General features: G+C 48.4%; 1 protein-coding gene across 1 annotated transcript in view; it reads right to left on the bottom strand.

The window, feature by feature from the left end:
* Positions 1 to 624: 624 nt before the first annotated feature.
* PLEKHD1 (pleckstrin homology and coiled-coil domain containing D1) overlaps positions 625 to 11,841 on the bottom strand; it is a gene marked incomplete at both ends in the record, with an annotated part of 46,461 nt that continues 35,244 nt past the window's right edge. Inside the window, 7 exons of the mRNA XM_084632237.1 lie at positions 625 to 785; positions 1,372 to 1,512; positions 5,528 to 5,672; positions 6,924 to 7,056; positions 7,906 to 8,084; positions 9,452 to 9,545; positions 10,236 to 10,330. Coding sequence (XP_084488363.1) covers positions 625 to 785; positions 1,372 to 1,512; positions 5,528 to 5,672; positions 6,924 to 7,056; positions 7,906 to 8,084; positions 9,452 to 9,545; positions 10,236 to 10,330 — 948 coding nt within the window. The remainder of the gene's footprint in view (positions 786 to 1,371; positions 1,513 to 5,527; positions 5,673 to 6,923; positions 7,057 to 7,905; positions 8,085 to 9,451; positions 9,546 to 10,235; positions 10,331 to 11,841) is intronic.

Here is an 11,841-nt window from a genome sequence, read left to right as displayed (position 1 = left end):
CAGCCTTGCATTATTACCTGCTTAAAGGGTGCTACATCAAGAGGTTGTTCCGGGCTTGACATCATTGCACACCTCAGGAGACTGATATAACTGCCGTGTCTAGGCAACACACTGAGGAACATCCCCCTTCCCAGCACAGATACTGAGGGATGTATTGGACCAGCTGAGAAAGAAGGCGAGCCAGAGCAATTGGGCTGTGTCTCATCTGCTAGTTTCACTAGCTGGACATTAGGCAGAGAAAGGGGTTTATTAGCAGCACCTACATTTGGCCACAGAACTTGACTGTGAAGAAATGACCCAACACTCTCTAAGCTAAAGTGTGCGATTCATTTGAACACTGATTGTGGGATTTTGGCAGAACATGTCCTAGTGGAAATGGCTGAAGTAAACAGAGGTGATTTGTGGGGAATGGCAGAGCCTCCCTGCAGTCTGGGGAAAGAGAGATTGGCACTGCTCAGGAACACACACTAAAAGCCACAACCCTGGAGGGTGGTGCATTCATCCATCCTTCCCCTTTCCCCACAAAGGAGCAAATCCTCCCCCTGACCCCAGTGGTTTAACTTCTGATGAGTTGAACAACGAGTTGAGATCAGAAGCCCCCTGCTGATGGGAGGAGATGAGGATTCACTTTTCCTCCCCTGAAGCAGAATTTTTTTGTGACATCATGATTTGATAGAGGGTTTCCCGGAAGTGCTGGTCCCGGCTGAGCCTCTTGGCTGCCTCCTTCAGCTCCTCAATATTATCGGCTTCTGTCTGGGAGAAGATGAACGACTGGGACTGTTTCACTGAAACAACAGCAGCAGTAAAACAGGTGAGCGCTCCCATGCCGGAGACCGCCCCAACATTGTCCAAGACCCAGATTCAACAGGGAGCCAATGCAGAGCAGTTGGAGCCAAGCAGTGCCATCTTTATGACCCTGGACTCTGGTGGGGGAGGAGATAGTAACCTATGATGACATTTGAGAGCACATGGAATAAGTCCATCTTGCTCTCCTTAGAGAGGGGCAAGAATGAGGGCAAGGCAGTGCCTGTTTCCCCCTCCCCCTTTGCTGCTGTCAGGTTGCTATGACTTCCTATGGATCAATCACTCAAATCAACCCAGCTGCAGCAGCATGCTTCCCCAGCATGCACACAGAGAGCCGATGGCACTGAAGGGGTTCACCCCCATGTTTCCAGGTATGTGAAAAGCCAGGGAATTCAGGTGGAGAATTGGTGCCTGAGGTTTCTCTGCAAGCAGCCCCGTGAGTGGGTGATGCCACAAGGGGGCAAGAAACACAAAGTCCTCGTGGAACAAAATCCTCACCTCCTCCAGCAAACCTCCTCCCATCCCCACTCCCCAGAGCATAATGTGGGAAGAGCCGCCAACACCTACATGAAGCACTGGACCTCCTGCGGTGAAGCCGGCAGCTCTTTATCCGGCGGGTGGCAGCCTTGTGGAGGTACACAGAGTTCTTCATGATCATGGGCATCTTGGCTTCCAGCTCGGCATTCCGGATGCACTCCTCAAAGAACTCTGGGGAGGAGAGATTCCAGGAAGCCACGTGAGGGAGGCACTTTAAACGTTAACATTGGCCCCAGAGCGAGCTTATCCCAGTTGGGCACACTAGATACCAGCTACACTGTCCTGCTCAGAACAGTCCTGCACTGCCCATAGAGATGGACCAGGTGCTCATACCTTGCATGTCTATAGCACCATTTAGAGGAGGATCTGATCCTGGAGCACATTCACAGACACTCACATTCACAAAGCCCCACATCACCACCAGAGGACGGTGCTTAAAGTGGTTTGAAAGTAAGTGGGGCATCGATCACAACCTAGGAACAGCAGCTTTGGTACGACATTGTGTAGAGTGTGTCCCACAGTGACCCCATGCAATTAAAGCCAACTTTTTCCAGGTCTGCACCCACTGGCAATCCCCCCTCTTTGCACTCTAAGTACTGTCAGGGGGTAGCAACTTCCAGACTCTATTAGATCTGGGCTGGATTCAGACTGGTGAAGTGAAGGCACAAGAGCCCATTACCAGTCCCACAGGAGCCATTCAATCCCCCCTCAGTTATTCCTACAGCTGCAGCAAGAATATCTCAGCGTCACAGTCACTAGCCAGGAGCTAGCTAGCTCTTTCCTTGGTATTTAGCAGGAGAAAGTCTCTCTTCATGGGTCTCCAGAAATGCAACCCTTTGAAGCACTACTGGTTGTGCTTTGGTTCAGAGAGTCTGAAATCAGCAAAGTAATCAAGACAGATGGACGCTGTGGCCACTGGTGAGCACAGCCATATTTCATGGCTCAGTGGAAGCAGAGAGCGGGACTGTGCCCCTGGCCACTGCACTCCTTGTTTCTCAAATGCTTCAAAGAGATGGGGTTCCCCAAGGTGGAGAAGGGGAAGTCCTGCAAATGTTTCCATATATCTCCAAAGAAAGAGAATTTGCACATGTTTTATTCTCTCTCCAAGTGAGCTTTGGAAATGGAGGGACTAATGACACGGACACATGCTGGGCAAACATTGCCAATCAGCTCTGCTGATGCATTTCTTCCCTGACCTGCAGCATCTCCTGCTATTCCAGCCTCAGTCCCCCTCCACCCCACAGCTCTGCCAATGCACCCGCATCCTGACCTGCTACATACCCTTCTATTCCAGCCCTCGGCCCAGCTCTCTTCATGTTATGCCAGCGCACCTCCTCTGCCCTAGCCAGCTACATCTTGGACCATTTCAGCCTGGCTCTCCTCCCCCATCCGCACAAACACACCTTATGTCTCCTCTGCAACTCCCCTGCTAGTCACAGGCCCCCAGACATCTTTGCTACCACATCTTGATCCTGACCTGAAAGGACAGGGATGAGATGGGGTTTGCAGGCCAAGCTTGAGGTGTGTGGTATTGACCCCTAACCTTTATAAGCACTTAATTCACCCATACTCTTCAATTCTTTTAAGAGGAGACACAGTAAAACCTAGGGCAGAAAATTAAAGCTGGGAGGAGTTCTAGTCCTTGTGCGAAAAGTTACCCGCCTTTTCTGTGCCAGAGCGAAGGTTTCTGTTCTGATAACTCAACACAAGGTAGAATTCCGTGCTGACAATGTAGATTTTGGACCTGATTTTCCATTCTCTAAGGCCTGGTCTACACCACAAAGTTAGTTTGATGCAAGGCAGCTTATGCTGACCTAATTGTTAATGCGTCTACACTCAAATTGGCTTCCCACCACTGTAAGTGCTGACACGGTAACACCACCTACTTGAGCTACGTAGAACCACGGTCAGTGTACTTAGGTTGACGCAGTGCAAGTAGAGATGCTGTGTTACTTATGTTGACCTCAACGCTCTGGTCACCTTTGTAAACTCCACTGCCTGGGGTCACAGAGACCAGAACCACCCCACCCCCATCGCCACATAGACACTTTTAAAGCCCTGTGAATTTTTGAAATTCCTTTTCCAGCTTGGTGAGCACCCCTCACAGTTCTCCATTGTTGTGTGCGAATGCCCACCTGACCATGCCACCTACACACTCCAGACATGCTCCTGCCTGGAGCAGACAGGAGATATTGGCTCTCCTGGACCTGTGGGGAGATGCTATGCAGACACAGCTCCCACCCCAGCCATAGAAGCATAGACATCTATGAACAGATTGCTCAGGGGACGCTGGAGAGCAGGTACTACAGGGACCAGCAGGAGTGCTGTGTGATAGCCAAGGAGCTGCAGCAGGCATATTGGGAGGCTGACAAACAATCGGGTGCCAAGCAACAGACCTGCTGCTTTTACAAAGAACTATATGCCATCCTCAGTGGAGACCCTCCTCCACAACAGCACCGTGGATACGTCTGAGGAGCCCAAGTCACAGGCTCCTGCCATGAACAGCGAGAAAGGCGGAGGAGATGTATGGGGGAACAGATGACTGGGGGATCCAGCTGCACAGTGAGCCAGGACCTGGTTTTCACTCCACCACAGTCTGCTGGAGCAATGTAGTGGAGAACCATGCCCTTTGCTTTGCTGCTACTTTGGAATCTACTGATTCACGTAAATGGACTGAATGCTAATCACTTGTATTTCTATGGTGCATCTCACTCTCAGGATCCCAAAGGACTTTGCACACTCTATACACAGGCCCACGTCACCCACCCTGCACTGAAATGAAGCCCGGCAGTTCTTTAACAGCTCCCAGCAACATTATAGGACAGGAAGTGAAGAATACTGCATTCAGTTGGAGCTGCAAGGGAGTTGAGGAAGGGATAATTACCCAAAGCTCAATCATGCAGGACCCTAGAGTCAACCCCCTTATCTCTTATTGAAAGCATCTTTGGAACTTCAGTGACACATGGTCAGGAACTCAGCTTTATGTCTCATCTCAAAGACTGCACCTCCAACAGCACAACACCCTGTAATGCTAGGCTGGGGCACTGATGCAATACTGAGTCACAGTACAAGGTTAACTGTAGCAGATTGCAGACTCACTGGCACGGCGCCTCCTGCTGGTCACCTGGGAATTAGCTCGCTCAGTACTCAGAGCACCTCCTGGTGGCCGGTGTCTCGCCTGAGGGCCCCATGTCCATCCCAGATCCCAGTGCCCTCTTATCTTGGGGTTCTGCCCCACAGCAGTCCCACACACTCTGGGTCTCCCCTCTCGGTTAACCCCCAACCCTCTAAGCCCACCTTGCCTCAGTGGCTACTGCCAGTCATCATCTAGCTCCCTTTGCCTGAGGCAGACTGCAGTCTATAATGGCCACTCATCATTGGCAAGGGGGTAGGACCTGCTGCTTTTGCCTATCCCTGGGATGCCCCTCTGCGGCCCCAGTACCTTTCGTAGGCCTTCAACAAGGCCTGCAGCCTGCGTGTTTACCAGGCTGGAGCTCACCAGCTCCCTATGCCCCTCCCCAGAACTGCTCTGCTTCAGGTACCTTGCTCCCAGGCAGCTAGCCCTTCCCACTCCAAGGCTAGAGTGAAACTCCTTCAAGCTCCTGGCCCCCAGCCCTCTTATCAGGGCCAGCTGGGCCCTAATTGATCTGGCCACACCTGTGGTCAGCTACTCCCTCAGCTGCTCTCACTCTTTTTATCCAGCAATAGCTCTCTCCAGGGGTGCTTTTAACCCCTGTTCCGCCGCAGTGGGGCAGCTGCCCCACTACACAAACCTACTGAATCATCCAGCACCAAGCTGAATGCTCCTTAGGCTGCTGTCATCCAAATACAGAAGGATCAGATTGTAAGGACTGTATGGTGGTGGAATCACAGGACTGAGATGCTGAGCTCCATTCAGTTCTGTTCCCTGATCTGCCACAGCTTTCCTATATGACCTACGACAAGTCACTTAACCTCTCTATGCCTCAGTTTTTTCATCCATAAAACAAGGGAGAACAACACTGACCTTCGCAGGAGAGTGAGACTTAACTCACTAATGTTTGCAAAGTGCTTTTGCAATCTGGAGAGGGAAGCTGCAAAGTGTTTTGAGAACTCACTCAACACCACTTTGCTTGACTTGTGGAGATGGACCCTTCTGTGGAGCGTATTCACCAGCAGAGAGGGGGATGGAGGATAGATGACTTACTTTTCAAATTGCTGACATCTGTTTTCATTTTCTCCTCCTTCTCTTTGTTGCAATCCAGAGAATTCAAGCCTTGCTCCAAGCTCTGTAGGGCTTCTTCAGCCTCCCTCAGTCTCTTCTCTAGATCCATACGCACCTTCATCTCAGCCTGAGGAGGACGGAAGGAAATCAGTCACTCTGGAAAACCATTCAACACAACAGTGATACTGCTGCTGACTCAGGAGTTGCAAGGAAGCCAAAGCTGAGGGTGGCATTGAATATGAAGGGATTGCCAGTGTAGATAGAAACCATGCAAGCTGTTCATCAGTTCCTCAAACTGAACCCCTCCTTGAGGCTCAGCAGTGTTTGGGTAACTGTCTATTACTCCAAATTCCTGATTTCACAGCTGCCCCCACCATTCTAGGTTCTGTTTGGAATCAGAGGTGTTTAAATACCATAAGAAAGGCTGTTTGTGAAGGTATTGCTAGCTGAAAAAGAACAGGAAGTATATGGAATCTCAAGGAGGGGGAAAAAAAAACTGTCCTTGTGACATTTCTAGCTAAATGTTACTGACTCAAGATAAGGGTAAAAAACATTGAGACTTCTGCGTGTTTATCCAAACTGAACCGCCAGCCCTTCTGCATTCACCCATCATGATAAGATAGGTGGAAATCCATTTTCCTTTGCCCTTTGGCTAAAATCAGATACTCTATCCCACTTTTTCAAGAAGAAGTGTCTGGTGGACTAATAGACCAGTGATTCCCAAACTGTGATGTTTGGTCCATTTATTGCAATGAGATTGACATGGGACAGCCAAGACCACTCATATGATTCCCTTGGTGAAGACTGCAGCCCAATCATGTCAGCAGTCAGGAACATCTAAGCCCCGCTCTCCAGAGACTGTGCTGATCCTGTTCAGCTCTGGTGTTGATCTATAAATACCTACAAGATCTGGGTGCTGGCTAGTTGAGAGGAGTCCCTCTATACAGCACTATGACAGCTGAGATCATCAGGAGAGTCCAGGAGTCCCTGGATATGAGCAACTGGTTGCAGAGGCAGGACAATCTCTCAGAGGATAGCCCTGCTTAGTGGAATTCAACTGCTTGTCCCATCAGAGCCTAAACCTGTTGACCTACAGGGTCTGGTATAAGTCTCTACTCTACCCATGCATGCTTTTTGCCTCTGGAGTGGAAGGGCTGATCATGTTCTTCTTCAGAGATTGAGCTCATTTAGGTTGACATTGCCAATAAGCATCTCTCTGACCAAGTGCAGGCCCCAAAGCTCTCCCCACTCCCATCTTAGGCCTCAAAAGAAAAGCTACAACACTCTGAGATCCCTGAAGAAGTCTGCAGTGGAGAAGAAGGAGATAATCTGTTGGGCCCAAAGCAGGGGCAGAGTTAGTGAGCAACATATGCAGTACCTTGAGGTCTCTCTCTGTCTGCTGTTTCTCTGCAGTCAGTTCTGAGAGCGAGTTCTGCAGCACCTGCGACTGAGATGAGTAAAACTCCCGCTCCTCCTCCAAGGCTCGGGACCGCTCCTCATTCTCCTTCATCCTACCACACAGCATGACAAAAGAGCATTAGAGAAGACCTCTCCCTGGCCATTACAACTCCCAGAAAGGAAGGGAAAGAAGACCTTGGTTGAAAGCTGCTCTGATGGGTCAGACAGAGCAAGGCTGGTCTTGCAAATCCAGTTGGCCTCAGTTTTAGTTGTACATATTCACTGTGGCATTCCCTTAGAACTTTATCTCCATTTTTGAAACAGGTAAATGCAGTGATCCCAGATTGACAGCTCTGGAGGGTGAAGTTCTCTATGAACAGAACAGGTCCACCAGTAGCACATGCTTCTGGCCTATTGTTGGGCTAATGTGCCCCAATCCTGATCTGAAAGGAGCAGCTCTAGAGTCAAAGAGGAGTTCATTCTCCATGGCCCCTGGAATCCTTGGCCTCTCTGCTTAGACTGTCAAGTGTCTGCAATATGAACACTTGACCACAGGGAATTAGAAAGGTCAACCAGCTCATTTCACACTGGCAACCAAGCAGCACGGCCACAGATGGCCACACTGACCAGGACGAATTTGAACCTGCCTGGCAATCTGAATTGCCTGACTAGCACTTTCCCACTCCTCAGCCGGCATCCATGAGGGGAAACGACAAAAGGTCTAACAACTCTGCAGAAGGCTGTTGGCCACCAGGAAATAGCCAATGTTAATGAAAATAGAGAAAATGCTTTAAAATTATTACAGTTCTAAGTCTGGAATTTATTCCAGTGTCTCCTCTTACTATGACCTTCCCTCTGCAGGAGTAATGGTAGCTCCTTTCCCAACACCACGTTCCTTCTGCAAGGAGTAACACTTCATCCTTCCTCTTCTGGGATTCTGTAAGCTACATTCCCCACCTTACCTTCTCTCTGCCAAGACTTTCTCCTTCAGGAGCTGGTGCATCTTCTCCTCAATCTGGTGCAGGTTGCTGTGCAGACACCCGGTGGGGTTTGGCTGCTTGTTAGCATTGCCCAGGGGCTGAAGTTGGCTCTCATTCTCCTCCAGCATTTCCAGGGTTCTTTGCTTTTCCCAGGAGAGCTCCTTGGGACAGAGAAGGAACAGAGCATGTAATTACTAGCCAGGCCACCGACATTCTGACATGGAGGTTCCTAGGCTAGGCACCTTCCCAGATGACTCCTCTCCAATGGCTCCCTATTGCCCCTCCTTCCTTCTGCTGCCCTCCTTTCCCCACCCACTTAAACCTTGGATTCCCCTTCTCCCCTGCAACCCTGGGAGCAATAACCTCCTTAATGTTCTCTCTTTATGCAGGAAGACGGGCCATCACTTGGGGCTTCTCTAAAGGAATCTGCCAATGCGGGCTCATGATTATTCAGCAGACAGTACTCCAAGAAAGGGGAACTTTACTTCCTCTACTCATCACTAATACTGTACAACCTCACTGCCCTTCTTCCTCCTCCCTCCAGGCCTCTCTGCACCCTTGCGTGCCAGCAGACTCTCCCCTTGCATGCTGATGAATCCCTATCAGCTACAGGGGGAGGGCACACGACACTGTTTTCCTCTGTACTGCTCAACCTATTGACTGTAGTCAGGACAGAATCATTCCTTCCTTAATACTGTCATTCCCAAACTTTGTCTGACCAGTACCTGCAACAATGGTGGAGCAGACCAGGTCGGGCAATGTAAGTGACCTGAACCATGAACTCCTGGTTTTTGCCCAGTGCTCAAACTGAAACCCAAACCACCCTGCAAAAAAACTAAAGAGCAAGAGCAAATGAGAGAGGATCTGTATTATGGGAAAGTCCTGTAGAATCAAAAAGGGATTAAATCAACAGGGTTCTATGGCCATTTCTCTAAAAACCCGCAGAATGTAATATAGAATGAGATCCTTTCCATAGGATAGTTGGACCATCCTGCAGAGTTCAGTGGAAAATTATAGGCCATATTCTGGGTGCTACTGCCTAGCTGAGAATTCCCAGCGTGTGGGGAGGGATCTCTCAGAGGGCATAAAGCTAGAGGAGCCACCCTGACATAGGGGTTATAATAGGGGAGGGAAGAGGTGTGATGGAGCTCCACTCTGTGCCACATTCTCAGCTGGTATATGATTTCTCCGAGACCATATGCAGCTTTGTAAATTAGAGCTGCCACCTGGTTGCTCTAATTTAGACGAGGGAAGCTGCAGCTTGAGAATCAGGGAGCTATAGCTGGGTCCCTGACAGCTCCAGCCCTGTCCTGAAGAGATCTCAACACAGGAGAGGATCTTGACATATGTCCCTGCTAAAGAGTTCTATAAGCTGGATCAATTGACCTGTAGAAGGATCTGATTCTCTGTCAAACTCTATAGGCTTTTAGAGTAATTGCTACAGGATACTATTAGTTTAATCCCTGTTTAGTTCTATAGCACTTTCCCTGAAAGGCTGTCACCATGAGGAGAAAAATCTATCACTGACCTCCAGTGTTTTCTGTAAGGACTCTGTCAGGCTTCGCAGTTCCTTCTTTTCCTCCTCCACTCCTTTGAGGGATTGGGCTGTCAGTTCGAGCTCCCTAAAAGGACAATGGTTATGCACTTTGTGGGGGAATAATAGCCCCAAACACTGCACTCACACTACCATAGGCTGTAGAGTTGGCCATTGCCATAGGATGCTCTAGTATTGATTTGGAAGGGGTGCTGTCAGGAATCAGAAATGCCAGGCACAAGTTAACTTAAGGTGGAGCTGGGGGACACAACCATAACAGAGGAAGCATTCCTCCTCCTCTCCCTGGCTTGGGTAGGCAGTGCTCCCCCAGCTCCCATCCCTCCTTGGCCAGTGTGGTGAGAGCCTCTTTCAATTGACTTTAACCACTGCATATGGGCATATGTGCCTTATAAATTCTAGGCACTTAGGGTTCAAATCCATCCACAGTGTCACTCCACTGACTTCAGTGCAATTGTGGCACGGTGACTTCCAGTGTCGAGAATTGTGACACATGTGCCAATAATGTACATATGCTCCCACATGCCATGACCGGCCATGGGAAATGCCCTAGTCTGGAATATGCACCCATGTGTGTGCTTATCGCCATAGTACTCAGAGTTTATGGGGTGGTCACTCTTCCATCCTATTCCCTGCACTGCTCTAAAAAGGCTGTTGGGGTCCTGAATGCAAAGTGAAACTGAGATCGCTTCTCTTCACCTGTGGAAGTGTCAGCTGTCTTGTCGCCCACCTGGTTTCGTACCTGTCTTGGATTCATTACCGTTTAATCTGCTGTTGCTCCAGCCGCAGCTCCTGGACCACTTCTTCAAACTGCTGCTTCTCTGCTTCTAGCACCTGGTTAAGACGCTCCAGCTCCTGAGAGGTAACATGGGGAAATAAGTGCACTCGGCTGCAGCGCACAGAGGGTTAAATGGTTACCCCTGCAGTAACAATTCATTTTATGTTATAGTCACACTACCCTTTTCTAACTTGGCCTTCCCCACCATCCCACATGAGCACTAGTGTTGCCTCCAAATCCAAAACAGTAAAGACATGAAATACATAATTATTAAATCACAGAACCATAGGAATGTATGGCTGGAAGGGAAGTCAAGAGGTTATCTACTCCATCCCCCGCACTGAGGCTGGACCTCATAAACCTAGATGATCCCTGACAGGTGTTTGCCTAACCTGTTGCCAAAAACCTCCAATGACAGGGATTCCACAACATCCCTTGGTAACCTACTCCAGAGCTTAACTCTCCTTGTACTGTAGTTAGGTTGCTTTCCCTAATATCTAACCTAACTCTCCCTTACTCCACATTAAGCCAATTACTTCTTGTCCTACCTTTAGTGGACATGAAGAACAACTGATCACCATCCTCTTTAAACAACAGCCCTTAACATATTTTAAGATTGTTATCAGGTCCTTCCTCAGTCATCTCCTCTCAAGACTAAACATGTCCAGTGTTCTTAACTTTTTCTCCTAGGTTAGATTTTTTAAACCTTTTTTCATTGTTGATCTCCTCTGGGCTCTTTCCAGTTTGTTCACATCTTTCTTAACGTATTGAGCCCCAAACTGTACACAGTATACCACCTGAAGCCTCACCAGTGCTTTTATGTACGACACTCCTGTTAATACACCCCAGAGTGATATTAGCCTTTTTCATAACTGCAACACATTGTTGGTTGATATTCTATTTGTGATCCACTATAACTCCTAGATCATTTTCAGCAGTTCTACCACCTAGCCAGTTATTCCCCATTGTGTAGTTGTACATTTGATTTTCCTTTCTAAGTATAGTACTTGGCATTTATCTGTATTGAATTTCATCTTGTTGCTTCCAGACCAACTTTCCGATTTGTCAAGGTTGTTTTGAATTCTAATCCTTTCCTCTAAAGTGTTTGCAACTCCTCCTGGCCTCGTGTCATCTGCAAGTTTTACAAGAATACTCTCCCCTCTATTATCCAAGCCATTAATGAAAATATTGACTAGTACTGAACTCAGGGCTGACTCCTGCAGGACCTCACTTGATATATCCTTCCAGTTGGACAGCAAACCATTGATAACTACTTTCTGAATACAGTTTTTCAACCAGTTGTGCACCCTCTTTATAGTAATTTCATCTAGACCACATTTCCCTAGTTTGCTTCTGAGTATTGGCATTGAGTAGTGTTTGAAATGTGTGCTAGCTGCTATCCATAACCAGCTAACATTTTGAATGATGGGATAACATGATTTTGGTAATTAATTGATCTTTAAATATTCATAGTAAATAGGCCCAATGGCCTGTGATGGGATGTTAGATGGGGTGGGATCTGAGTTACTACAGGAAATTCTTTCCTGGGTATCTGGCTGGTGAATCTTGCCCATATGCTCAGGGTTTA

This window comes from Lepidochelys olivacea (genome assembly GCF_965140295.1).
Source record: "Lepidochelys olivacea isolate rLepOli2 genome assembly, chromosome: 6".
In the NCBI taxonomy this organism is placed as follows: Eukaryota; Metazoa; Chordata; order Testudines; family Cheloniidae; genus Lepidochelys; species Lepidochelys olivacea.
Note: the sequence above shows the minus strand (reverse complement) of the source record. Positions and strands in the feature narration are given on the sequence as shown.